This window comes from Panicum hallii, chromosome 9 (assembly GCF_002211085.1).
Source record: "Panicum hallii strain FIL2 chromosome 9, PHallii_v3.1, whole genome shotgun sequence".
In the NCBI taxonomy this organism is placed as follows: domain Eukaryota; kingdom Viridiplantae; phylum Streptophyta; class Magnoliopsida; order Poales; family Poaceae; genus Panicum; species Panicum hallii.
Genome location: NC_038050.1, coordinates 53,046,529 through 53,070,663, shown reverse-complemented (window position 1 = coordinate 53,070,663; position 24,135 = coordinate 53,046,529). Strand labels below are relative to the sequence as shown.

Below are 24,135 nucleotides of genomic sequence, written 5' to 3'. Positions count from 1 at the left end.
AAAGTTGAAAAATAAACCCCTCATATAAACAAATACTTTTACATGACGAACAAATGCATCCCGCACTATAACAAGTTTGCCAACAACTAATGCGAACATGTAGTACCACTATAGGGACAATTTGCAATTTGGTTTATGTTTCTTAGCATCTAATTATATGAGAAATAAAGATGAATTATATGAAACTATAGAAAAAATAGGAAGTATAATTTTTGGAAAGAATATCCACTTCATGTTTAGAAAGGAAAAAATGAAGGTGACTTGTTTCTAAGGTGGACATGTGATGACACAATTTATTACCTGCGATATAAACAGCTCAAAAATTCCCATACTATGTTTTGAAATCCTGTAGTTTTAATTTTGCCTCTTTCATGTTCATGTACTTTTTTTGCATTAATACTCTGTTTTGCCATCCTCTGTTCCAAACAGGGTTAGATTTGTATCACGAGGATGGTAATGGGTACCCGAAATCCAAATTCCGACGGGTTTTTACTCTACTAGGGTACGGGTTTGGGTCAATTTTCTTACCCGTGGTTTTGTTAATGGGCATAAAGTTCTACCCGTCGGGTCCATGGACACAGGATTGTTCCTACAATATCCGGACCCATAAACCCATGAATTTTTTTTAATCCGTTCCAACCTAGTGCAATTATCGTTTTGCTTTGTGAATTAATATCTCTTCTACTTTCACTTCTTATTTTGGTGAACTCTAAATGTTTTGGTGGGGGATATGGGTGTTATTGCTTTGTTGTTGATGGATTGATGACTGGGTATGGTGCTATGATCCCTTGAATAGAGAACTTGTTATTTATATTTTTATTCCCTCTAATATTTTTTAGTGAACAATTAACTTCTTGCTCATCATGTATTTTTTTACACTATAAACTTAATGTTTATTGTATTAAACTTGTTGATTACGATAAAAACTAGTATAGTAAGGTGTACGGGTCACCTGTTAACCCGTTGGGCATTGGTTTGGACAAAATTCTAAACTCATCATAAGTATGATTTTTTTAGCAAATTTAAATATTTTTTATAGGTTTGTATTTGGAACGGCAAAACCTAGTGGGTTTAGCACAGTTGCCATCTCTAGGGAGACGATATGCCTCACAGACCACGGACATGAAAGAGAATGAACCAGGCTAGGCCCTAATTGATAGCTTAGTCAAAGAACAGCCTACCGACGGCCCAGTGGGGGAGCGCACACGATCTGATTGTTCGTTTTCTTCTGGCCCATCATCAGATTCCATCCGCGCATTCCCCCGAGCCCAGCCTTGTTTGAAGCCACGTGTGCCGTGCCGTGCTGCGCTGTGCAGGACAGCGGAGGAGGCGTGCGGTGCGGGCGGCCGCTTTGCTTGCGAGTTCCGACGCGCGTGGAACCGGCCGGATCCCCCAATCCCGTCGCCATGGCGGCGCCGCCTTCTCCTCCGTCCCCCTCCCCCTCCCCGTCCGGAGAGATCGCCGTCCACAGATCCGGCGGCGCCATGGATGCGTCATCATCGCCCTCTAGGTATGTGGTGCGATGTGCTCCCTCCCTCTTGGTCTTCCTTCCGCCTTCTCTCAACAATTAGGACGCGGGCGGGGGGATGGGCACTCCGCGCCACGACCATGGGAAGAGAGAGAAGCAGCGAGAGACGGGAAACTAAATTTAACCTATGATGAAGCATTGCCCTGTGGCCGCGGAGATGGGTTATTTTTAGCCTATGATCAAAATCGTTCCTTCCTTGTACAGAGTTCTGGTATGTAAGCTAATCCGGTTCTGATAGATAACTAGGAGAAAGTGTTAGAGCAAACTTGAAGAATTAAGCTTGTGATTTTCACGCCTATGATGGTTGACTTCAGTTGCTGTTGCTGCCAGTTATCTTCTACTCCCTCCGTTCCAAATTATAGATCATTTTGGTATTTCTAAATGCATAGTTTTTGTTATGGATCTAGATATACACTATATCTACATCCATAACAAAAACTATACACCTAGAAATACCAAAACGACATATAATTTGGAACGGAGTAATTGACACCACACTGCAGTGGGTTGGTGCTTGGTAGTCACAATCTTGGCATTGACGTCCGTCATTAGTAAACCTATTCCACTATACGAAGGTGGACGTCAAAATCATTTGTGTGGCCCTGGTACTTGTACGCCTTTGTTGTTATATTTGCACAAGTTAGTCTGTTCTAAGACTGTTACAGACTTACAGTCATCTATGTTAACGAGTCATTGATTGGGGCCATGATCTGTTTATAGAATTTTCATCAAAAGAGACATGTTTTGCAGGCACAGATACTCCTTTGACAAGCTTTGTATGCTGCTTAATCTTCTCTCTTCTGCATGTTATGCTTTCAGGACTGAGTTATTGAGCATGGTGAAGAAACACTCACATTTGATTGGGTGGACGATTGTTGATGCCGAGGATGATGCATCAGATGTGGGAATGGATCATAAATTCTGGCATGAAATGCTTGATCTTTTCTTTTTGCGTGGTGGAAAATCAAAGAGAAGTGAAGAGGATGACCTTGTCTTCTTTGTTAATAATATGGTACTCATTATTGTTCCTGCTGATTTAGTCCTCATTATTGCCTAATAGGTCGTGGTTCCATGAAAATCCGCTATATTGATATTACTGGGTGTTGATGCAGAAGTTGCATGGTTATGGGTTCAATGATAACATGGAAGATCCGCCTCCCTTTTTTGTACGGAGATGGGCTCCCACGGTAAATCAAGAAACACCTGGTTTACTTTACTGCAGATCAGCTGATGCTTGATGCTCACAATTCTGGTGCAGTAGCTTCAATAAATTTTTCATATTTCTTGCTCTTTGTTACCTTTTCTTAGTGGCACATGTAGTTGAGTTCATTCATTGGATATTATGGAAAGCTTTGACTAAACCAATCTACATTATCAATTATGGAACATATGTTTTCTTTCATTCTTTATGGAGGTTTCCCAAGATATATTTATTCCTACTTCACAGGAAGGCTGATAAAACCAGTTTTCCTCTGGATGTTTTTTCCTTGACTGAAAGTTTTGGTATGCACCCTTCATCTTTGTTGGGTTTAAATTTACTTGTGTAATACAGTGTTTTTCTTTTCTTTCACTGACACAATAGCATGTGCTCAAAGAATAAATTTGCGCAATTATCCGTTCAAATTAATAATTTGCATTGAAATTTTGAAGTGGATTATGGCTTTAGTGTCCTTTTTAGATGTTTTCTTAACTTGTCGGGGAGTCTTACCTTAGTAACTTTTATCCAACTTACATGCATATATATCCAGCATATGGAGATGCAGTATTGTAATTTTCGTGCTTGAGATAGCCATCATGTGTATGATTTGCATTTCTTTAAATATATTGTTAGGTGTTAAGTCTCTCTGGTACATTACTTTCTTTTGAGTTGCTGTGGTTACTTTGTTTTGAGTTGCTGGGCTAATTAACTTCATCTGTTTTGTGTGAAACAGCTTGAAAAGGTCATCAATTCTAATACGGCGGAGGTTGACTGGGAACGTTCCTTCTATTTGAATTTAATCGCTCACACATCGTACAGTGTTACTGTTGCAATATTTTGGTATGTTTCTGCAGCAGTTATGCCAAAGGTTGCGTGCTTAGTAGTTAATCTGAATAACGCATCAAATTTTATGCAGCAACGACCGTTTCATAATGATTTAATAAAATAAATTCTCTCTTAGTTGAATTGTAATGTGGCAGTTCTGATATGCCAACCACATACAGCTGTCCAGCCTCTTGTGTCTTGATTTGTCATCCTTTTCTGAAATGTTGCACAGTTGCGCATGATGATTCTTGTGTCACGTGTAGGATAGGGTAAAACACTTTCCTCTATTCCAGGCAACAGGTTGAGGATTGGGCCTGGCATAAATCATAGCTTACTGAACAACTAGAGCCATTGAAATTTTCTTCTTACTGAACAACTGTTGAAATTATCTTTCTTTTTCATGAGGTTGTCTGAGATGTTCAAGGAAATTGTAGTTCCTAGATTCCTGTTGCATTCATTGCCATGGACTCATTGAAAAATGGGAATCAGTTGTGATATCTTTTATTCCTTAGTTAATGTTTATGGATAGTTACTAGTTCATATGGTGGTTCTTACGGGCTACTTCCACAGCATTGGAGATCTTCGCAACGGTGTAGCGAAAAGCAAACAGTTGTCTCCAGTTTATAAGGTACAGTACAATTAAGCATTTCGATTTTGTCATCAGTGATTCTTTTCTGAAGGAGCACATATTTATATTGTTTTCTTCTTGTGCTTTGTTTTACAACTGCTTATTTTCACTAGTACATTTGAAAATCTTTTGACTTAAACTTTGCAATGAGTGAAGGATACTGAATTAATTGTTTGAGAGATGCCTGCAAATAGTATGATTTACGTTTACAAGTTATAGTATATGGGAAACTGCTCCTAATTTGGGAAACATGAAAGCCTAATTTGTGTACATGAGACTGCTCCTGTATGATAGCAAGCTCTATAGTAGATGCTCATTGCAGAAGGCGCTCTGCTATTCTAATTCCACGGCCTTCTCCTTTTCTTTATTGCCCTTTGACTGAAAAAGAATCAAAAGAAACATATAGGGAAGGCGCCCACTTATGTGACAAACAAGTAGAACTTGCATCAGAGGTGTTGAGCGGCATTTATGTTTGTATTAACTAACATTGTCACAATGTCATTCTCTTCATGGAAACAGGTTACAAAAACTGTATACGCGTCCCCTAGCCGTGTAAATTTTCATCTTGACCGAAGGAAGGTAGGGTTCTATTGTGCACCATATTTTGAAAGAGGCTGTCCATCTAAGTCCTAATAAAAGCCCATGCATCTGTTGACAGGCTGTAGAAACAGTACCTGCATATCCCAACATTTATTTTTCAGTGGACGACTTCGATGATACTTTTGATGCAGTGGTAAGGTTCTGTGTAATAATATCAAAGCTGTAGTTATACAACATAGTGTCCTGGTAATATCATTGATGTTGTTAATGCTTATTCTCTGATGTTACATGATTTCTCTAGTTTCTGAAATTGACCCTATTGAGCACTATGTTCCTTCTCATTTGAGCAGGTTTTGTCAGATCCGGAACACTGCTATTGTGTGATTCTTAATGCACATGATGGGGCAGCATTTCCCGAAGAAACCGAGTCCAAGAATCCTGGTTCAAATGTACAGCCTGGACTGAGCTGTGGGAGTGCCCAAGAAAAACCACCAAAGGTTCCCTCTCTTGTAATTCAGAACTATGACTATGAAGCTTTCTGTTTATCATGTCCAGATATTAGTGACAGCAGCCATTTACATTTAGCTTCTTTGTAGAACAGGATCAGGAATCTATGTTTTTTACAGAACCAATATATCTATTTCCTAAATAGTTTGATATTTCTCAATAAAAGGATTAGCTCAATTAGTTTTCATCCTGTTGCATAATTTACACAGAAGCCATCCATGATTGCCTTTACTGAATTTACAGAAGAATGTTTATGAGCTCTTATGAAATATACATACCTACCAAGACTCATAGGAAATAATCAAGTAAATGGTCCTGTTTTTTACTGTCCCGGGCACTGCCCATTTGTACTCTTGAATTCAGCAAGATCTTTGATTGCCATTGCAGAGAACTCTCTTCTCAGGTTATGTGAGCTACCAAAACGTCCGTGAGGCTTATGATGGTGAGAGTTTCATCTATCTACTTTGTTTATATGACATTGTTTAACCCATGGTGCTAAATTAGTACTTGAGTTCCCATGTACCTAGTACCCACTTTCCTATGTTGAGCTATTTTATACTGGAGGAACTCTTCGCTCAACTAAAGATAGGTGCTGAGTTGTTGTACTGTAGTGTAAATGTAATATTCTGTATCAGCAGTATTAACGTCACATATTCTCATGTGTATGTTTCTCCTTTTCTATAGCTGGCAGATCAAAATTTGGGAGCTTCCTCTCACTTGGGCATGACCACACTAAACTTGACAGACTTTATATGAGGGGCCCAGAAGGGCGTGGAGAAGTGGAAGTAGCTGTTTCTGGTATTGCAGGTCTGTTGTGTTTAGCATCGGAATACTTCTTCCTTTCTGTCCATTGCACATGCCTTAAAAAAAGTTTATTGGAGTTGTTATAAGAAAGGGTGCATCGAGTGCTCTCAGCTTAGGTAGTGATATGCTTCTGGACATTAAACTACTGATGCATCGAGTATTCTTCAGTCTTGCTTTTGCAAATGCTATCTATTGACAGTATGGAATCACACTAAAGTACAAATCTCATTAATGGTTTCCATTTTGGAATGATGACGAATTATTCAAAATGCAAAACTTAAGAACAGATTGCTAGTGAGTAATGACCTACTAATCTATTATCATCTTGCACCCTAGCTCACCCAAAACCACATACAAACTTGTTGCTTTGAAGTGCTTGTAATGCAGCTTGTCAACCTGCCACACATTCTCATTTGGAAGTGCTTACTGTTGTTATTAGATCAGAGCCTTGAGAAGTCAAAGAAAGATCAAGGAGATAGCTTTCGGGTCCTTGTTCACAGGGCAGCTTCTGCTGCATCAAAGCTAGCAAAGCATGCTTACGAGTCTGCATCTGCTAACAAACAAATGGATGGTGAGCTTGTGCCTCTGAAGTGCTGCTTGATGTCTGTGTCTCTTCCTTGGGACTACATTGCCCATGACCTTTTGCACAAGGTGAGTTTTTCCCAAGGTCTGGAATCCTCTCAAAATTATCTTGCTGCTCTCTCTTCCTCTGTGCTTCATCGTGCCATTCATTTAAGATTAAGCCACTGTAGTATATGGTTGATGAATTGAACTTGCTTGAAACCTTTTACGCTACAAGGATCTTTATAAGAAATGTTGATCTATGCCTAAAAAATATGGTGCATACTCCTATTAAGTTGTGGTTGTCTTGTTTTGCTTGATATAATGTGATTTGCGATCTTAAAATACAGATTGTACAGACATGTGATCGAACCATCAGCGGATTACTTTGTGCTCATATTTGATTTAATCAAGCTGATGTAGTGTTTGCATTAATCAAATTTCTCTTTGACATGACTCGTGAAGAGATTTATGGCTTTATGGCAATTTACAGGACACACCTCCATTGGATCTATGAGACTGCAATGAGATTTTCACTGCCAGGAGGAATCAATGTGTGATGAAATGTAAGACAAATAATCAAAGTGGAAGCGAGATGTACATGTGTACTTGTAGATGAAATATGCTGGAGTAGGGTTTGCAACTTGCTTTAATTTGTACACAGACAGTCATAGAATGTAAATATGCAGTTGTTATTTTTTTTAATCTTCAGTTCTTTATAATTACATAGCCTTCATGCCTTAAAGAACTTCAGTGTTCCTGGAATGGAATGGAAGGTTTATGTTTAAAAACACCCTGCAGTCAAGTTTATATATGGACTTGGCGGAGCTGTGTTAGGGTTTTGTGGTCCTATAAGCTATGTACTTTGTTCTTCAATATACTCTGATCTGAAGTGCGGAGTAGGTACAACATTCGTATATGGAGTTTGCCCATTACTTTGTTCAGTGCTTAGCTGTAATTTGGTTTGGAAAAAGGTCTATTTGATAACTCTGAATTATGGCTGAGTCTAGTTTTCAACCCTCAACTACCAAATTGTTTTCTTTTTTTACTCTTATATTAACAATTAGAAATTTTTGTGAGCAGCGTGTGCTGTCGGGCAAGTGTTTGAATAAAATAATTCATAAATGACTGAAAACACTCTTAGAAAATGTCATTCGTCCTTAGGAATATCTGTAACATAAATAATTTTTTATAAGTAAAATAAAATGTAATACAAACATAGAAGAAAAAAAAGTAGTGTTTAAGATAAAACTAAGCCATTTTTGTCATGTTGACTAAACTTTAGTTCACTACATACCAAATTGATTTAGATTTTAAATGATCACTATGTGCAGTCGGAATTTTTCTAGAAAATTTTAATTTGATTTACTAATTTCCAAATTTCGAAAACAATGACCCAATTTCAATTTAGTATGTCTCCGAACAATTATGTAAAGAAAACCTCAGCTGCATATATATTAGTGAACTTAGGTTACTGATTACTCCATAATGCGAGTAAAGATAATCAACCTTTTGGTAATACATTTAGAAAAGTTAAAAAATTGGAAAGTTAATTTAACCCTTTTTTAGGAAACAAGTTAATTTAATCTTAGCTACCACATTGTCACATCGGCAGCATGTCACCCGAAAATCATAGTAATTCAAGATATTGGTTTAGAATCAATAGTTTTAATAGATGAAAGTTGGAAATAAAGATTTGTAGTTTGGTTGAAAATTAAATCGGTGATGGTTGTAAGATTGGTCTTCCCTATTTGGTTTGGTTATCTTTTGTTTGGTTTCTGATCATCAGTGGTTTCTTTCATCAGGGGCTGTACGGTAACCTCTAGTGATGCAAGCATGATTGGGGTTCTAAAATGTGTATAATCCGTTCCATAGAAGCACATCTATTTGGTGGAATTTTATACATATGGTCTATCACACTGGTTTTCATTCACAAATTTGAAACCGCCACATTGAGACAGATTTTAAAACGGAAATAAGTCCGGAAATTAAGGCGCCCATGGCCATGGACCCTCTTGCCTCTCAAGGATAGGTTCGGCGAGGAGGACGACCCCCTGAAGCTGTAGAATTTGGTAATGGTGGCCCTGTTGGTGAACATGTGCTCTAAGTCCCTGTAGTTGGAGGTGGCCGGCATTGCAATTGCCGGGAAACACGTCTCGATGGGACGAAGTCTCCCAGCTTGTCATTTGAAGAAGAATCAAGCATCATGATGCGTCAATGCGGAATCTGATGTCTCCGTGCACGACGCGCTGCTCGTACAAGTAGAGCACCGCGTCGCTTATGCTAAAAGATTATCTGCTACTCCCTCCATTACATCGTTTCAGCTTCTCTGAATACATAGCTTAGAAAAGCCAAAACATCCTATAATTTAAAATGGAAGACCTATTATGTTTGACCAAGCATGAGTTCTTTGTTCTGTATGATATGGAGTTGTTAATGTAATGTTAGGATGGTTCTTGACTCGTAGAGATGGGATTGAAGGAAGCCGGTCGTCAGCAACTCCTAGACGAGCTCGGTGCACCACCCAATCAACTGGACAGGGTTTCGATGCCTCAGCTGGCTAATTAAGGTAAGGATGCCTACCCCTGCGTTTTTCACTCTGCCTCCCTGTGTGTATAAAATTGACACCCCTTTTGATGGCCACATGGAGCTCTTGATCGTGCAAGAACCCTCCTTAGAAAGCCCCAGATCCGCCCTAATTTCTGAGATTCACCTTGTCGGGGAATTCATGCGTCGCATGCCACAGTTCGTTGTAACTGAATATCCGAGGCCCTCTAGGAAGGTTGTTATTCTGTATACTCAAGATGTGCAACTGTGGGATGCCACTTTTTATGAATTGCCTAATTAATACCGATTCTATCTCTATCTCTGTCACTTCTATTGCAGGTGACAACAGATTAGTAGGATTTCCACCATACTCAATCTTTTTCCACACAGTCCTGTTCCGTCCATCTTGATGAGGACAAGAAGGAATATAACAGATCAGAAGGAAGCATCTAGCATGGCTGATGTCGTGTCCAACTAATGAAACAGTAGATACTTTCAAATATTCCAAAACTTGCAAAATTGAACATAAAGGGGTAGTGGTCCATCTTTATACCAATTGTAACCTTATCCCAAGCCCCCACATCCATGATGGGCTTCACGGCCACTGCAACTGCAACGCTCCTGGCCGCCTTCTTCAATTTGGTATCCTGGTGGCGCCGCGACAGGGATGCTGTGCTCGGTACTGAGGTCAATGACCCCAGCTGGGGTGGTGAGGATGGCCGCGCCAAAGCGGACGTTATAGTCGTTGGTGCTGGTGTAGCCAGATGCGCCATTTGCTATGCGCTCAGTAAGGTACAAGAAAATATAACAATTTTGATCTTTTCAGAAAGTATAACAAATTTGATCATTCCAAAGGAAGACATGTCTCCTGTAAATTTTCAGTAGAGAGAGTACAAAGGAAGAATCATTCCCACACACTACTGTATGCAAATGGTGTTAATATATATGCCGTTGATTCAGGATGGTCGTTGGGTGTAGGGCTGGATGACGAGCCAGCTCGGCTCGACTCGGTCGGCTCGCTAAGATAACGAGCTGGCTCGGCTCGTTATCCTAACGAGCACAAAAGCCTACTCGGCTTGGTTCGGTCCAGCTCGCGACCTAAACACTGATATACTCTCTCAGGTGATATACATGCATATAGATTAAATAAAAAAATATTAGAATAACATATGATTTTATTTCCATACTTTGAGGACCATATAATTCCACAGGTGATACTTCCATGATTCATCAACCGTACACGTTCCATCGATAACATATGCCCATAACCTAGCCTATCATAAGCAAAGAGGTTACAAAATATCAATGTTGGAAATAGCCCACTATAGCTTCGCGATTGCCCGCTATTAGCTTTTTAGGAGATCTACCGCTATGCTATGCAACATTTGTCCTCCACGTCCGCTAAAGGGGTTTACGAGATTTAGCAGGGCTAACTATCCGCAAAAGTGGCTTTTGCGATATTTAGCAGCGCTAAATGCCAAGTTGCTAGTAGATTTTAGTGGTGTCATTCGCTCAACGATGCAGTCAAAAGAATCGATACAACTAAATGAACGTAGTGTGGATCGTAGACAACGTAGCATGGGCACCGTTGGGTAGTTATGAGATTTGTTAGAGTTTATTTTTTGGTGTTAGACCAATAATGCTTATAATTTTATATGTGATTACTGATTATTTTATCATTCTGCTAAATAATTTAGCTTTCACTGTAGCTCGATATAGCTTTCTATAGCTTCTAGAGAAGTTTGCTACTAAACTTCGTAGCCCGCTATTTACAACATTGCAAAATACCGAGTCTTGGCATGTGTTTGGTTTGGAGATGGGTTGGGTTCGATCCGGGTTCAACCGACATAGTGTTTGGTTAGAGGGATGGGTCCAACCTAGTTTTTTATTTGGTCGGAGAGATTTATAGGATTGGAATGGATGTCTATTTCACATCTTTCACACCGTTAGCAATAGTAAAATATAGACCCCACATGTCATCCTCTGTTATTTTTATTTTTTTCCTCTACATCTTATCTTCTTCCCCAGCTCGGCCCGCTCGCCTCCGCCGTCCTCCCCGCCGCCGCCCGAGCTTGCTTGCACCACCCCTGCTCATCTTCCCGCACCAGCGCCGGCCCAAGTGCGCCTGCACCGTCTCCTCTTGCACCCGTGCCAGCCGCGGCCGCGCCTCCACCCGCCGCTGCTCCTGCTCCCGCGCCCGCCCGCCGCTGCCCCTGCTCCCGCCTCCGCCCACCGCTACCCCTGCCCCTGCACTCGGCCTCCGCCGCCTCCTCCTCGCTCGCTGCCCCTGCGCTCGGCCTCGGCCGCCTCCTTCTCGCCCGCCGTGCTCGACCTCTGCCTCCTCCTCCTCTCTCGCTGCCCCTGCGCTCAGCCTCTGCCGCCTCCTCCTTGCCCGCCGCGCTCGGCCTCCGCCGCCTCCTCCTCGCTCGCGGGCGCGCCACTGCGGCCCCGCCTCCGCCCACGCCCGCGCCCCCCATGCTACTCGCCCCTGCTCCGCCTGCCTCGCGAGACGGAGCAGAACGATGTCCAAGTGGGTCGGGATGGTCCCTTCATTCTGAAGGAACCAATCCAACCTGCATCTGATGGGAATATTTCTATGCGGGTTGGACCTAACCCACGTAGGAAACGTGGGTCCAACTGGATCGAACCCATCCCGACCTAGTTGGATCTTCCAACCAAACACATACTTGGTCTCTCAGATACATAAATTGATCGATCCATTTAGTGAACATTGGACAAGCACAAAGGCATAAAAGAAATACTAAGTCTTGACTTCTAGAAAGCCTGTAACGTAGGTGGAAATCATGTTGTACGCGTAGCTCATTTGGCTCGTGAGCTTGCGAGCTGGCTCGAACTTGCTCATTATACTAACGAGCACAAAGTTGTGCTCAGCTTGTTAGGAATTGGACCGAGTCGAGCCGAGCCAGCTGCGAGTCGAGCAAGCTAACAGCCACGAGCAATTTTTCTAGCCCTAGTCGGGTGTGTGCTATTGAGAGAGATTTGAAGGAGCCTGATAGAATGGTTGGCGAGTTGTTACAACCAGGGGGATACATGAAGCTGGTTGAATTGGGCCTCCAGGGTAACTAAGCATTGGCGCTTTGGATTTTCCATTGCTGTTGACATTACACTTCTGCAAATCTCATTTGCTGCTTTGTCATTTCTCCGGAACATACTTGTATGCAAGTAGTGTCTTGTTTTAAATGTCGTCGTCTCAGATTGTGTAGAAGAAATTGATGCTCAGCATGTCCTTGGGTACGTTTTGTTCATAGACGGGAAGAGCACCAAGCTTCCTTATCCCCTGGACAAGTTCTACGCAGATGTTGCTGGTAGGAGCTTCCGCAACAATTTCTGCTGTTTGTGCCTCTAAATTGAAGCTGTATGATCAAGCATGAGAGTGCCATCTAGCTGCTCGGTAGACTTCCAACACAAGAGGTAGTGTGCTTTTTCCTCCCTTTGATCCTACTTGTCCCACACAAGAGTACAAGCGGCTTGCTAAAATCTGGGGCAAGATGATAGGGCTCAAGATCCCAACATAATGGAGAGATGAGCACACTATACCACAACATGAATGTTCAGCATATGAGTAATTTCCTCCTATCATACGTAGTTGCAGCCTATGATGAAACAGATAATGTTGGTGTTTTATCCGCCAACCTACTGAGGGATACCTATCTCTCGGTAGTAGATTTGTAGGTGGAGTATCACCGAGATTAGGAATCTGAAGGTGCACACAACACAAGATTTAGACAGGTTTAGGGACGAGAAGGAAGTCAAGCTCCCTGCACTAAAGATAGGAAAGGTGGATGGGCCCTGCTTCCCGTCTCCCGCCGTGGTATGGAAGAAGAGCACTTGCAAGGAGAAAGATCTGTTGGGCTTGGTGGTAGAGGGTCTTCTGCAGAGCCGTGAAGTAGTCGACTGGCATTCACTCACTTTGTTGAAAGAGGTTTGGCTCTGCCCCCTTCCGATTTCTTCTGTGGATTGCTTTTCTTCTACGATCTTCAAGGAGTACATCTCAACCCAAATGGGATCATTCAAGTATCGATCTTTGTTCATCTTTGTGAAGCATTCTTTGGGATTAAGCTCCATTTCAATCTCTTCTGGTATCTCTTCCATATCAAGCCTTTCCTTGGGAAGGACAGCCCCAATGTTGTCGGGGGAGTTGGATTTCAGCTGCGCTAGGGAATGGATGAGAACTATATCGAGTACAAACTAAGAAGCAACAACTCAGGATGGCACTCAAATTGATTTTATATCGGAAATCATCAACCATGCCTCCCAGAAAGAACTAGAGTGCGCCCAAAGCACCTGGTGGAGTGGATGTAGGACTTGACAACCGCGGAGTTGTTTCAGAACCCAGAGCTGGTTGTAAGAATCAAATCTTTTAAAGCTAAAGGAGTCACTGGGGCATCTGTTGCCTGCTTGTTGTTTGAGAGGAGAATCTAGCCACTGTAGAAGTGGGAGACTTTAGGCTATGAATACCGTGGGACTACAGATCCTTCTTGAATGTCTAAGGAAGTGTTGACGGAGGAGGAGATCATGAGATGGGTGCAGCAAATCCTTTTGGATGTGCATTCCGCGCCATATATTCCCAAACTTTTCAGCGCAACCAATCTCCTGAACAAGGTACTCATGCTGTAAACGGTCAATCCAAATTCTTATCTAAGAGTTGTGCATCTGACTTTGCCTTTTCTGTCTCATACAGGATGATCTTGCGGTGTATTTGAGTTCACCTCCTTTGCCCGAGATCATCCTACCATCAATCCCAAGACAATGATCTGGTTCCACACAGCGCCCGGCCTCCTCCACCGGACTCGGATGATGATGATGAACCGTGGAGTGACTCCAACGACGATGACAAATTCTCTTTTTTGCACATGTATTGTATTGTGGCATGTTTTCAAGGGGAGTTTGTGAGCTTTGTGTGTCTCTTTTGCTGTTCTTTGTGTTTGGTTTGCGTTCTCGATTTGCACATGATCGGTGTTGAGCCCTTTTTGCCTTTTCTTGAAGGATCATGTGTTCTTGTTTCAACTGTGTCGAGCTGTTGCCCTTGTCTTTGGGGACTGAGACTTCTCATTTTGAGAGATCTTATGCTTGCCTTTCCACTTGGCTTTTAATCTGTTGGATGAGCTTCTTTTTCTTTATTTCTTTTTAATCTTCTTTGATATTATGATTTTTTGTTGGATGCTGTCAATGCACTCATCAAGGGGGTGATTGAGGACCAATGGTAGTCACCCTTAGATGATGAGTGATTGACAACATGTTGTGGAAGTGATGTCTTCCATGATTGTGATGTGCAGGTGCAGGACGTGACCTAATTGCCAACGAAATGCGGTGAAGGTTGAGCGAAAGATACATAACGATGGACCAAGGGTAGTGAAGTATGGATACAAGTAGGCTTGGGTTGAGGGACCCAAGGAATTCGGGCGGTACACACTGCGAAAGCAGGTTTCCCAGTTTGGACCTCCAAACCGGGGGTGTGTCCGGTGTGGGCCGATAGCGGTGATGGAGGGCACGTAGCGCCATCGCAAAGCTTGTGTCAAGGCACAGCAAAGTCATGAAGGCGGCGTGTGCATTCGGTGCATCTGTAAAAAGATGGACAGTTTGCCCCTGCGTGGGTTTGTAACCAAATAATAGAATTCGGGGCATTTTGGTCATTTGGCCAAGTGCATATATAGGGGGGCTGAAATTTTCAGCCATCTCTCCCACCTCCTTTCATTTGCTTTATCTAAGACAAGTGTTAGGGTTTGCTTAATTGAGGGGATTAGGCTTAGAGAGTGAGTACTCTAGGTTTAGCTCTCCTAATCTTATGAGGGAGGATGATGGGTGGTTACTAGCCACCAATCTTTGTTAAGATTTCTATGATCTAATCATTCATGGTTAATTTATGGCTAGTCTCCCTTGTTTTTCCTTTTTGGGATTTTCGGAGCTATTTTTTGTGACTTTTTGTTCGTCACTTTTGATTGCAAAATCCATGAGATTTGTTTGGAGGCTTTGTTGCTAGGATACTTCTGAGCAACACTGGTTCATTTCCCGTCAAATCTCTTACGAATTTGGCTTGAATTTTGAGTTTTCCAGAAGAACGTGTTCTTGGAAGGGCGTTCGGATTTTTCCTAGGTTTGCGATGGATTTTTGATCTTTTCGTAATCTCTTTCTTGGATCGGTTAGAATACATGGTTGTGCATCTACGTGTTTGAATTTTGTTTGAATTCATTGAGTATTGAGGGAGTAATTTGGATTTGAAGTTTCAAATCTTTTTGTTCTTCCCCTTTTCTTTCTTCTGGTCTATGTAGATCGATATCGAAAAACTCCATGAGCGCCTATCTCAATAGTAGAGGAGCAGGGTTTGGAAGATCATACATGATATTGCTTATATGATTCCTGAGACCTGTGCAAGCCAAGAGGCTAGGGATAAGTATTATGCCAACAGTAAGCCGGTTGATATTCTGCTTGCGAGTCTGCATCGTGCTGAGTTTGATAATGTCGAGGCTCCATCTTTTGCTCATGGGAAAATTCCCTGGAAGGCCCTCAAGCAAATGACGCTTCCTTCTACGGTCCTGGAAAACTGAGACGCCCTTCTGTGGCTTTCTTTTTATTTTCGTTTCCTTCCACGGCCCTCCCGTTACATCTGCAGTTAAGTCCCAGTTAAGTGGCTGTGAAAAGACCATAGTACCCGCAGCCCGCCGGCCGGCGCCTGCAGCGCGCCTCTCGCCGCCCGCCGCGCCCGCAGCCCGCCGCCCGCCGCCTGCCGCGCGCCCGCCGCCCGGCGCCCGCAGCCCGCCGCCCGGCGCCCGCCGCCCGCCGCCGTCTGCCCGGCTCCCGCGCGCCCGCCGCCCGACGCCCGCAGCCCTCCGCCACGCGCCCGCCCGCAGCTCGCCGCCCGCCCAGCGCTCGCAGCCGCCTGCCTGCAGCTCGCCGCCCGCCCGCAGCCGCCCGCACGCCGCTCACGGGATGGATGGGGAAGATGGGGTCGGGGGCGTGTGTGGGAGTGCCAGGGGCAGTTCAGACCAAGATATTTTTCTTCTCACCTCAAACCTTAAACCCTAACAGAATGGGCTAACGGATCTAACGGGAGGGCCATAGAAGGGAACGAAAATAAAAAGGAGGCCACAGAAGGGCGTCTCAGTTTTCCAGGACCATAGAAGGAAGCGTCATTTGCTTGAGGGCCTTCCAGGGAATTTTCCCTTTGCTTCATTGGATATGGTCCCGCCTGCTCATAGGATCTACATCTTGCTTATAGCATAAGTGTTTTGCATTTGCATCCAACCTGACATGGTGTTTTGCATGATTATTGTTTGGAATAGTTGATATTCTGTTCTAATTTTGTGGGCAACATACGGCCACTAACTAGTAAGCTAAAAGTGTTACTCGGTTATTAAGGTAAGGGTTGAACAACTAGGATGCATTTACTTATGGCAACTAGTTGACATTGCTAAATAACAAGGACCTAATAAATTAATTATGAGTTTAATAAATTCTATTTAGTAGAAAGACTATATTCCTTGCTTATTACTAGACAAACACTTATTCCCAATCCTTGCATGGGGCTACTTGTTTTCATTTATTCATCTATTTTTTTCCACATTTTTACAAGATTCCTATCAACAACAACTTTAGCTCCTTCGTATACAGACAATTTTAGCTCCCGGTTCTGGTTAGCAAATAATCAATATGTTGTTCTTTTTCTGGACAAGGCATATAATTATACCTGCAAACTCAATTTTGTTTGATTCTTCTAGAAATTGATATTATGATTAGCCCTTTTCTTTACTATCTACTGTCCTGCTAGGAGCTATTCATTAGAGTAGGCACTTGAGGGCACATTTCATTTATACTATCGGATTCTATGACTCAAGACCTAATTGGATGAAACACGGATTAAGAAAAATCTAGATAGTAACTATAAATTACAATATCTAGATTATAAATTTTAAATAGCTAGCCTTCGCATCGCTGGATTATAAGGTGGTTGGAGTATTATTTGTTGTGTCTATAATTTCAAAATATCTATAGAGAGAGGTAGTTTCATCTAAATTAGATGTAATTTAAATGGATTTAAGATTGACTAACGGAAAATTTGTTACCCTAGATGAGATTAAAATAAATCCTACCAAAACATGTTTAGGTAGTCAAATTTTGTTTGGCCAAAAACTCCTTTTTCATTATGTCATTCAACCAGTTAATATGTTAAGTCAAATTTAACAAACTACTAACATCAACCAAAAAACCATTTCCCCAAAAAATTTGAAAAAATATGTTCAATGAAACCGTTTTAACTTTGGAAGGTTCACACAGCCATTCAACTCGTGGATATTAATTAGTGCTTCTCCGACAGAACTCCGATCCATTTCCCAGTCTAACTACCGTAATAAGAGAATTTGTGCAAAATTGGTGCTACAACAGATGCCTTTATCTTTCGTTTTTTTCAAACCAATTATCCACCCCAACTCTCTCCAAATATGGTAGTTGGATTGGAACAGAGATATTGGAGAAGTATAAAAATAACTCCCCAAATATCAGGACATCCCTATTAGTTGATTATTGGAAAGATTTATTGAGAAACTGATGGAGATGCTCTTAGATCCCACTATCTCAAGGAATACGATTGATTCAAGCTAAGGACAGTTTTCGAGTAAGATATTTCTTAAATGAACTAATATATAACCTGTCGGACGTATAGAGATAAATTAACAACTCTGTATCATGGGTGCTTTCTGTTAAAATTTGATAATCGGAGAATGGGCACAAACCATATTATAGTAAAACATGTTCAATTGAAACTGTTTTTTTTTTACTTTAGGAGATCCAAACAACCACTCAATACGTGGATTATAGGTCCAACTACCTCAAGAACTACATTGATCCAAACTAATGACAGTTTTTGAGTAAGACATTTCTCTATTGAACAAATATATCATTGCAGATTATAGAGATTGCCTGAAACCGAACCGTGCTGGCGTGATCCTATATGCCTCTCCAAAAAATCAGTGGAAACAATTCCTTTTACTAAAACAGACTGCTTGAACATGTTTTCCTATATGCCTCTCAAAACGCGGCCATCGATCGAAGCCAAGATCTACATCTGCTTGCACGCAGTGAACGCTATGCCTCCCCGGCGCCGCGCCCGCCTCTCTTCCCGGCCCTACTCTTCCGTCGCGGCCGCGGAGCAATGCCCTAGGGGCTGGTTGGCCGCCCGGCGTAACAGGCCGTCCAAGCGGGCTCGGCGGGTGGCCACGGTGACCGCGCAAGGCGGCGAGGACGACGGCACGCCGCTCACGGACGAGATGCTCGTCGGCATCTTGCCGGCCTGCCGGCCTTCTCCGACCTCGTCCGCTGCGCGGCCACCTGCAGGCGGTGGTGCCGCCTGGTGTCCGGCGAGGCCGCCTCATCTGCCGCGCCGCGCGCCGCCGCCCGCCGCCCCTCCGCAGCCTCGCGCTCGGCTTCTTCTACTCTCACCGCGACGCCGTGCCGCGCTTCGCCGCCACCGCGTCCGCCTCGCGCCGGCTCGGCCTCCGGCAGCCGTCGCTGAACGCGCTCGTCTAGCGCCTGGACAACGGGCTGTTCGACGCGTCCCGAGTCGTTGCCTCCCGGAACGGCCTCCTCGTCGTCGAGCTCCAGCTCCGGAAGCGCGAGCGGGCCCTGAAACTCTGCGTCTGCAACCCCATGACCGGGGAAGTCACCGTCCTGCCGCCCCTCGGAGGCAAGGAGATTTCCAGGCCCTTCGCTTGCGCCATCCTCACAACCGAAGACTACGTCGACGACGATGAGAGCCACCTGAGCGATCCATCGAGCTCGCCGTCCTCGTACCGCCTGCTCCTCGTGTACGGCCGGCGCGGGTTCACAGCATGCCGGACCTACACGTCCGACGGCGGCCGGTGGGGCCCCGAGGCAAAGGCTATCAACACTGTTCGTCTAGGCAAGAAGATGACGGGCACGGGCGTCGTCGTGGTCCGCAACGTGGCGTACTGGCACGCAATGGGCATTGTGCTCGGGGTGCGCCTCGACACGCTGCAGGCCAAGCACGTGGACATGCCTCTGACCGGACACTACCCCGCCGGGAACACCCTGCTGGGCGTGTCGCCGGACGGGAGGCTGCGCGTCGTCCTGGTCGTGGGGAAAATAATGTGCGTGGCGACGGCCAAGATGAGCGTCGCGATCGGCGTGGCCACCCGGAGCGCCACCGGCGACAAGTGGGATCCCCTGGAGGTGATCGAGGTGGTGGGGCGGCTCCTGCCGGCGGAGACGACGTGGATGAAGCTGCGGTGGCTGTGCGAGAAGAGCGGGGTCGTCTTGCTCACGGCTGCGTGCGGCGACCAAACAGGTGTCGTGCACGCGCTGAGCCTCGACAGGCAAGAGGCGGAGAGGGTGGCGAGCCAACACGGCGGCGACGGGGACCTGCACGGGTACGAGATCGCTCGCCATGGACGAGGACGACCCTTGATGCGTGGCTACTGTTTTACATCGATCGGGGTTGATTCCGCAAGGTGTGTTCAATTTGTAAACTGATCGCTACATTTTAGTGAGCAAGGCCGGGGCGGCGTTGCTTGATCCACGGGGCCATCCAGTATTGCGGAATTGCAGATTTGCAGGCGGTGGCTGGCACGAACCTGACAGATCCCGCGGCATAGTTGTTCACACGGCGATGCTATTCAGTCGACCGGCCTTATTAACCAATAACCAATCTCCACGCAATGCTTCTCATCATCTCTACACAGCCACTGAGAGCTTGTTTGCAAGTGCCTTCTAAAGGCTAGAGCAATGGAGCCTGGAGGAAGTGATTCTCTTGGAGCTAGAAAAACTGCTGTGAGGTTAAGAAACAACTAGTTTCTCCCTGATCCACTTCTCGCCTAGAACCACTTTCTCCAGACTTTATCTTATATATTCGTTTTTAGCCATGGAATAATCACTTCTCAAAAAGAATTACTTTAAAGAGAGCTCCACCAAATAGGCCCTGAATCCTAATACACGTTTGCCATACACCATCAAAAAAAACAACAGTTTCACTTTCATCACTCCCAATACCACCCATGTACGCTTATGTATTCCACAAAGGACGGTCCTCGGTCCTGATAATTGGTGAGCCCAGGACCAAACTAAAGTGTAAGGCTCCTTATTTTGGTCCATCTAGGACATAAAATTTTCCATGAAAGCGTTAATTCTCACAGCAATAGCAAAAGTTCTAGTGTCCTAGTTACAACGAAGAGAAAATTTAATTTTCTCCACTGTATTTTTAGAATTACAAGTTGGCATTATAATATATTAAATTTTTATCATTAAATTATGCAAGAGTTTGCCAATTGAGCACAGCTCACTTGTCTAGGTTTATTTCATTTTTAATGATAGGGAAATCCACATAGAAAATGAGATGCGACTTTGTTAATTTCAACATCTACCGGGCCAGTCCCTTGCGTGCATTCATTAAGAGTAAGGTGTGCATTGCCTACGTGAATTTAAGTGTGCGTGGTACATGAGCGTTTACATCTATTATGTGTTTTTGCTACCAAAGTAATTTAGTCCTTTTGTTTGGAATGCAAGATTCTTTTTCATTACTTTCTTTGGGATTCTTAAAGAAATTTTAGGTATGTTTATGTGTTTCAAAATCCCAACCGACCCTATAAAAATTTTCTGAGATGTTAATAATACAGGTTGCTTAAGTAGTAAACGTTGAGTAAATGAAGTTTTAATTGAAAAATAGATACTGGTGAGTGGTGCTCTCTTTTAGGTCTTGAACTAGATCACATGAATCTTGTACTCCAACCATTCTAAAATACAAGTCATTATAGTTTTATCCGAAGTCAAAATTCGTTAAGTTTTACCAATTTCATACAAAAGTATCAGTATTGATAATACAAATAAGTTTAGTTAAATTCACCATAATATATATTTTCATAAATATTGATACTTTTTGCTATAAATTTGTTCAAACTTAAGAATGTTTGACTTCAACTTTATTTTTTGAATGGATGGAGGGAGTACACATTTTTTTTTTGTATTCATGGGAATCAAACTAAAATTTTGAGGTATTTCTAGCAGGAGTTGTAGGACGCTGAACACTATTTGTCGCAACGAGCCGTAACCAGTTCCACTTGTGGTGATTTACTGATTTGTCAATTTTAACATCTGTTAGTCTGGTCCCAACATTAGGCACCGTCGCCAGCAATGACTGAAATATTGTTCATTCTATATAGGAAAATCTGTTTTCTAAATTCTAATATTGATTCAAAATGTTTGGGTCCTATCATATCTACTAGTAAAAGTTGTCAACACAACTATTGAAATCATTTCCATAGAACAAAGAACATATATATTTAAGCACCACCGAGAGGCTGCAGTTTGCGAAGCAAGGGGAAGGGATTAATCTCAAGGCTGCACAAGAACCACAGGTTTCTCGCCTCCGGGGACTCCTTGAGAAGCTGCAGTCTCTCCGTCGCCAGGTTCAGCGCGAAGTACCCGCATCCGTCGATCTCCAAGAAGGCCGTGCCGCTCCTCTCCCCGAACCACCGCTCCAACTTGACCCGGTCCCCTGAACCCACCTGCCGAGGCGGCGGCCCCCGCTCGCCCATCCCACCGGCGATGCCGAGGACGTTGATCACCTGGTGCCGGGCCCAGGAGCTGGCCGTCTGTGTCCAAACGTTTATCTTTAGGCCCTCGGCAACGAGCAAGCTCAGCCGCGTCCTGTCCGCCGACGGCGCTAGGAGAAGCTCGTCGCTGTCGCGCCGGCAGGCGTTCAGCTGGCAGCCAGGCGGGAGCTCGATCACCCCCACCCGCGCGTCGTCGATGTGGAAGGAGACTGCGTGGTAGGACGCGCTGGACATGCACAGCCAGTTGGCGACGGTGCCGGCGCCGGTGCGCAGGACGACGGCTTGGGTTACTGCACCACGGTTGGCTTATGGTAATTTGCGATCAGTTGCTAAAAGCGCTTGTAACAACTTGCGATCAGTTGCTATAGGGTTTTAGCAACCGACGCGGTCCGTCGCTGTAAGTGGGGTTGCTAAAGGCTTTAGCAACCGTCCACTTCTTTAGCAACCGACTCTCCATAGCTGTTGTATACCTTTACCAACCGAATGTACAACCTATTTAGCAACCACAGTAAGTTATGGAGACTGATATAATCTGAATAAGTAATGTTAATTCAGAGCTATTTATGCTGTAAACCAATTACAGTAAACAAGCAGTCACATACTCATAAGTAAACAGGCAGTCCTTCACATGATGACTGAGTAAACAAGCAAGAAATCATCACAAATGACTTATATCAAGTTAATTGACTTTATTAAGCAGTCCTTCACATGGTCATAAGTTACCATCATCTTTCCAAATGATCCAACTAATGAGGCCTAACTAGCTAGTTTTGTCACAAAAGCAACCACCCTTGCAATTAGTTTACAGCATAATGTTTGCATGTTTACAAAATCTGTCACAAAAGTCTTCCATGCCATGTACTTGAAACAGTCCTGCACAAGCTTCTGGCACCCAGAATTCTTCAGCCTACACTAAGATCCTAACAGTCCTGCAATTAGCAATTCTTCAGCTTATCCCTTCCTGGACACTAAGAGGAAAAAATTAGTCAGTTATCAAGTGAAAGCAACGATGACAAAAAAAAGTGCTACTTACAACTAACAACAGGTTGAGTTGGCTGTCTTAATGCTTTAATCACCCAGCTGGTTGAACATTGTCATTTTTTTAATTTATGTCATATGCGCTACTTGCAACTAACAACAGCTATCCTAAGAACAAACAAAAGTAGTTCCAATAACAAGTAGGTTGCTGGCTGTTGCATATATAGTTCTGTCTCTATCCTAAGAACAAATAAAAGTAGTTCTGTCATGGTAAAACAGCAACTTATGAGAAGGCTGGTGCATTTGTCAACCACAATATATACCTGAACTAGCTGGTGCCTTGTTTATAACCTTCAGCTGTTAACATTAGGAACAATTATTTAATAATGGTCACATATATGAATCAAAACATAAATGCATCACCTTCTTGAATTGTTCGATCTTTTATTTCTGGATAGACTTGAAGAATGTCTTTAATTTGATTCTATTAGATATTAGATGGGTTCATATGTCAAAGATATATTTTGCTAACAAGATATGAGATGAGTTCATATGACACTAAAGAGGCTTACAATCACTTGTTCTGCGGACTGTGAAGGAACTCCATCCTTCCTCGTATGGGTCTTGACAAAGATATCATCTCTTCGTGGAGGACGACCAAGTTCCATAGCCTATATCAATTCTTGTAAGTAACAATAATGTATACAGTTTGAACAGATCTAACTACTAGTTCATGTGCTGAACATTACCAGATCTAACTACAATTTGAACAATATATATCAAGCAGATCGAACATTACCGGATCATGTGCTGAACATGCAAAGCTCACACTACCAGTTGTATGGTGTAACTGCACATGTTTCCTATTTTGTTTGGCTGTTCCAGATCGATCCTAACACAGAATTAACAAATTTATATACATTGCATAGAGGTTCTAAGCTTGGTATTGCAAAATACACGTCATATTACATGTTTCTTACCTGAAACTCAGAAGACAACCAATACTTGTAGATACTTTGCCAGTCATCATCATTGATTCTTTCATCAGGACATTCTGGAATTTCCTCTAATGTCAAATCAGGATTAAAGTACTGGTCCTTTAAATCTATCTTGAATTGTTTCCACTTCATATGTGCAGAACGCAAAAACCAGTGTATGGCAGCATCATCAACATCAAAATACTGCTTTAATTCAGTCCACAGCTCTAACTTCTTTTGAATATCAATAAGCCTCCAATCCCTATGAGCAATCGACATCTTCTTCCTAACGTGGCAGCCAATAGCACTAGAGAATTGCCTACCAATTTTACCAACAGGTTGACCATGTTCATTGAGATGTACCTTGATCTTAGACATTTGAGGTGTCCGTGAGAAGATCTCATCCATCTTAATTATGCCCCATGCAGCCCTCTTTTTTGTACCACTAGTTATGTCATCAGTCT

At 43.3% G+C, this 24,135-nt stretch overlaps 2 protein-coding genes across 2 annotated transcripts; both read left to right on the top strand.

The window, feature by feature from the left end:
* Nucleotides 1–1,308: 1,308 nt before the first annotated feature.
* Nucleotides 1,309–7,467, top strand: LOC112877167 (uncharacterized protein KIAA0930 homolog). Its single transcript, XM_025941382.1, has 12 exons — nt 1,309–1,510; nt 2,348–2,540; nt 2,641–2,715; nt 3,460–3,566; nt 4,122–4,179; nt 4,699–4,758; nt 4,838–4,912; nt 5,070–5,216; nt 5,614–5,668; nt 5,911–6,033; nt 6,470–6,681; nt 7,085–7,467. The coding sequence occupies exons 1-12, from the start codon at nt 1,407–1,409 to the stop codon at nt 7,106–7,108; spliced, it is 1,233 nt and encodes a 410-aa protein (XP_025797167.1). The 5' UTR covers nt 1,309–1,406; the 3' UTR covers nt 7,109–7,467.
* A 2,259-nt stretch (nt 7,468–9,726) lies between these two features.
* LOC112873132 (WAS/WASL-interacting protein family member 3-like) lies at nt 9,727–13,912 on the top strand. Its single transcript, XM_025936151.1, has 3 exons — nt 9,727–9,930; nt 11,294–11,668; nt 13,841–13,912. Exons 1-3 carry the CDS (start codon nt 9,727–9,729, stop codon nt 13,910–13,912), a joined length of 651 nt encoding a protein of 216 aa, XP_025791936.1.
* Nucleotides 13,913–24,135: the final 10,223 nt, after the last annotated feature.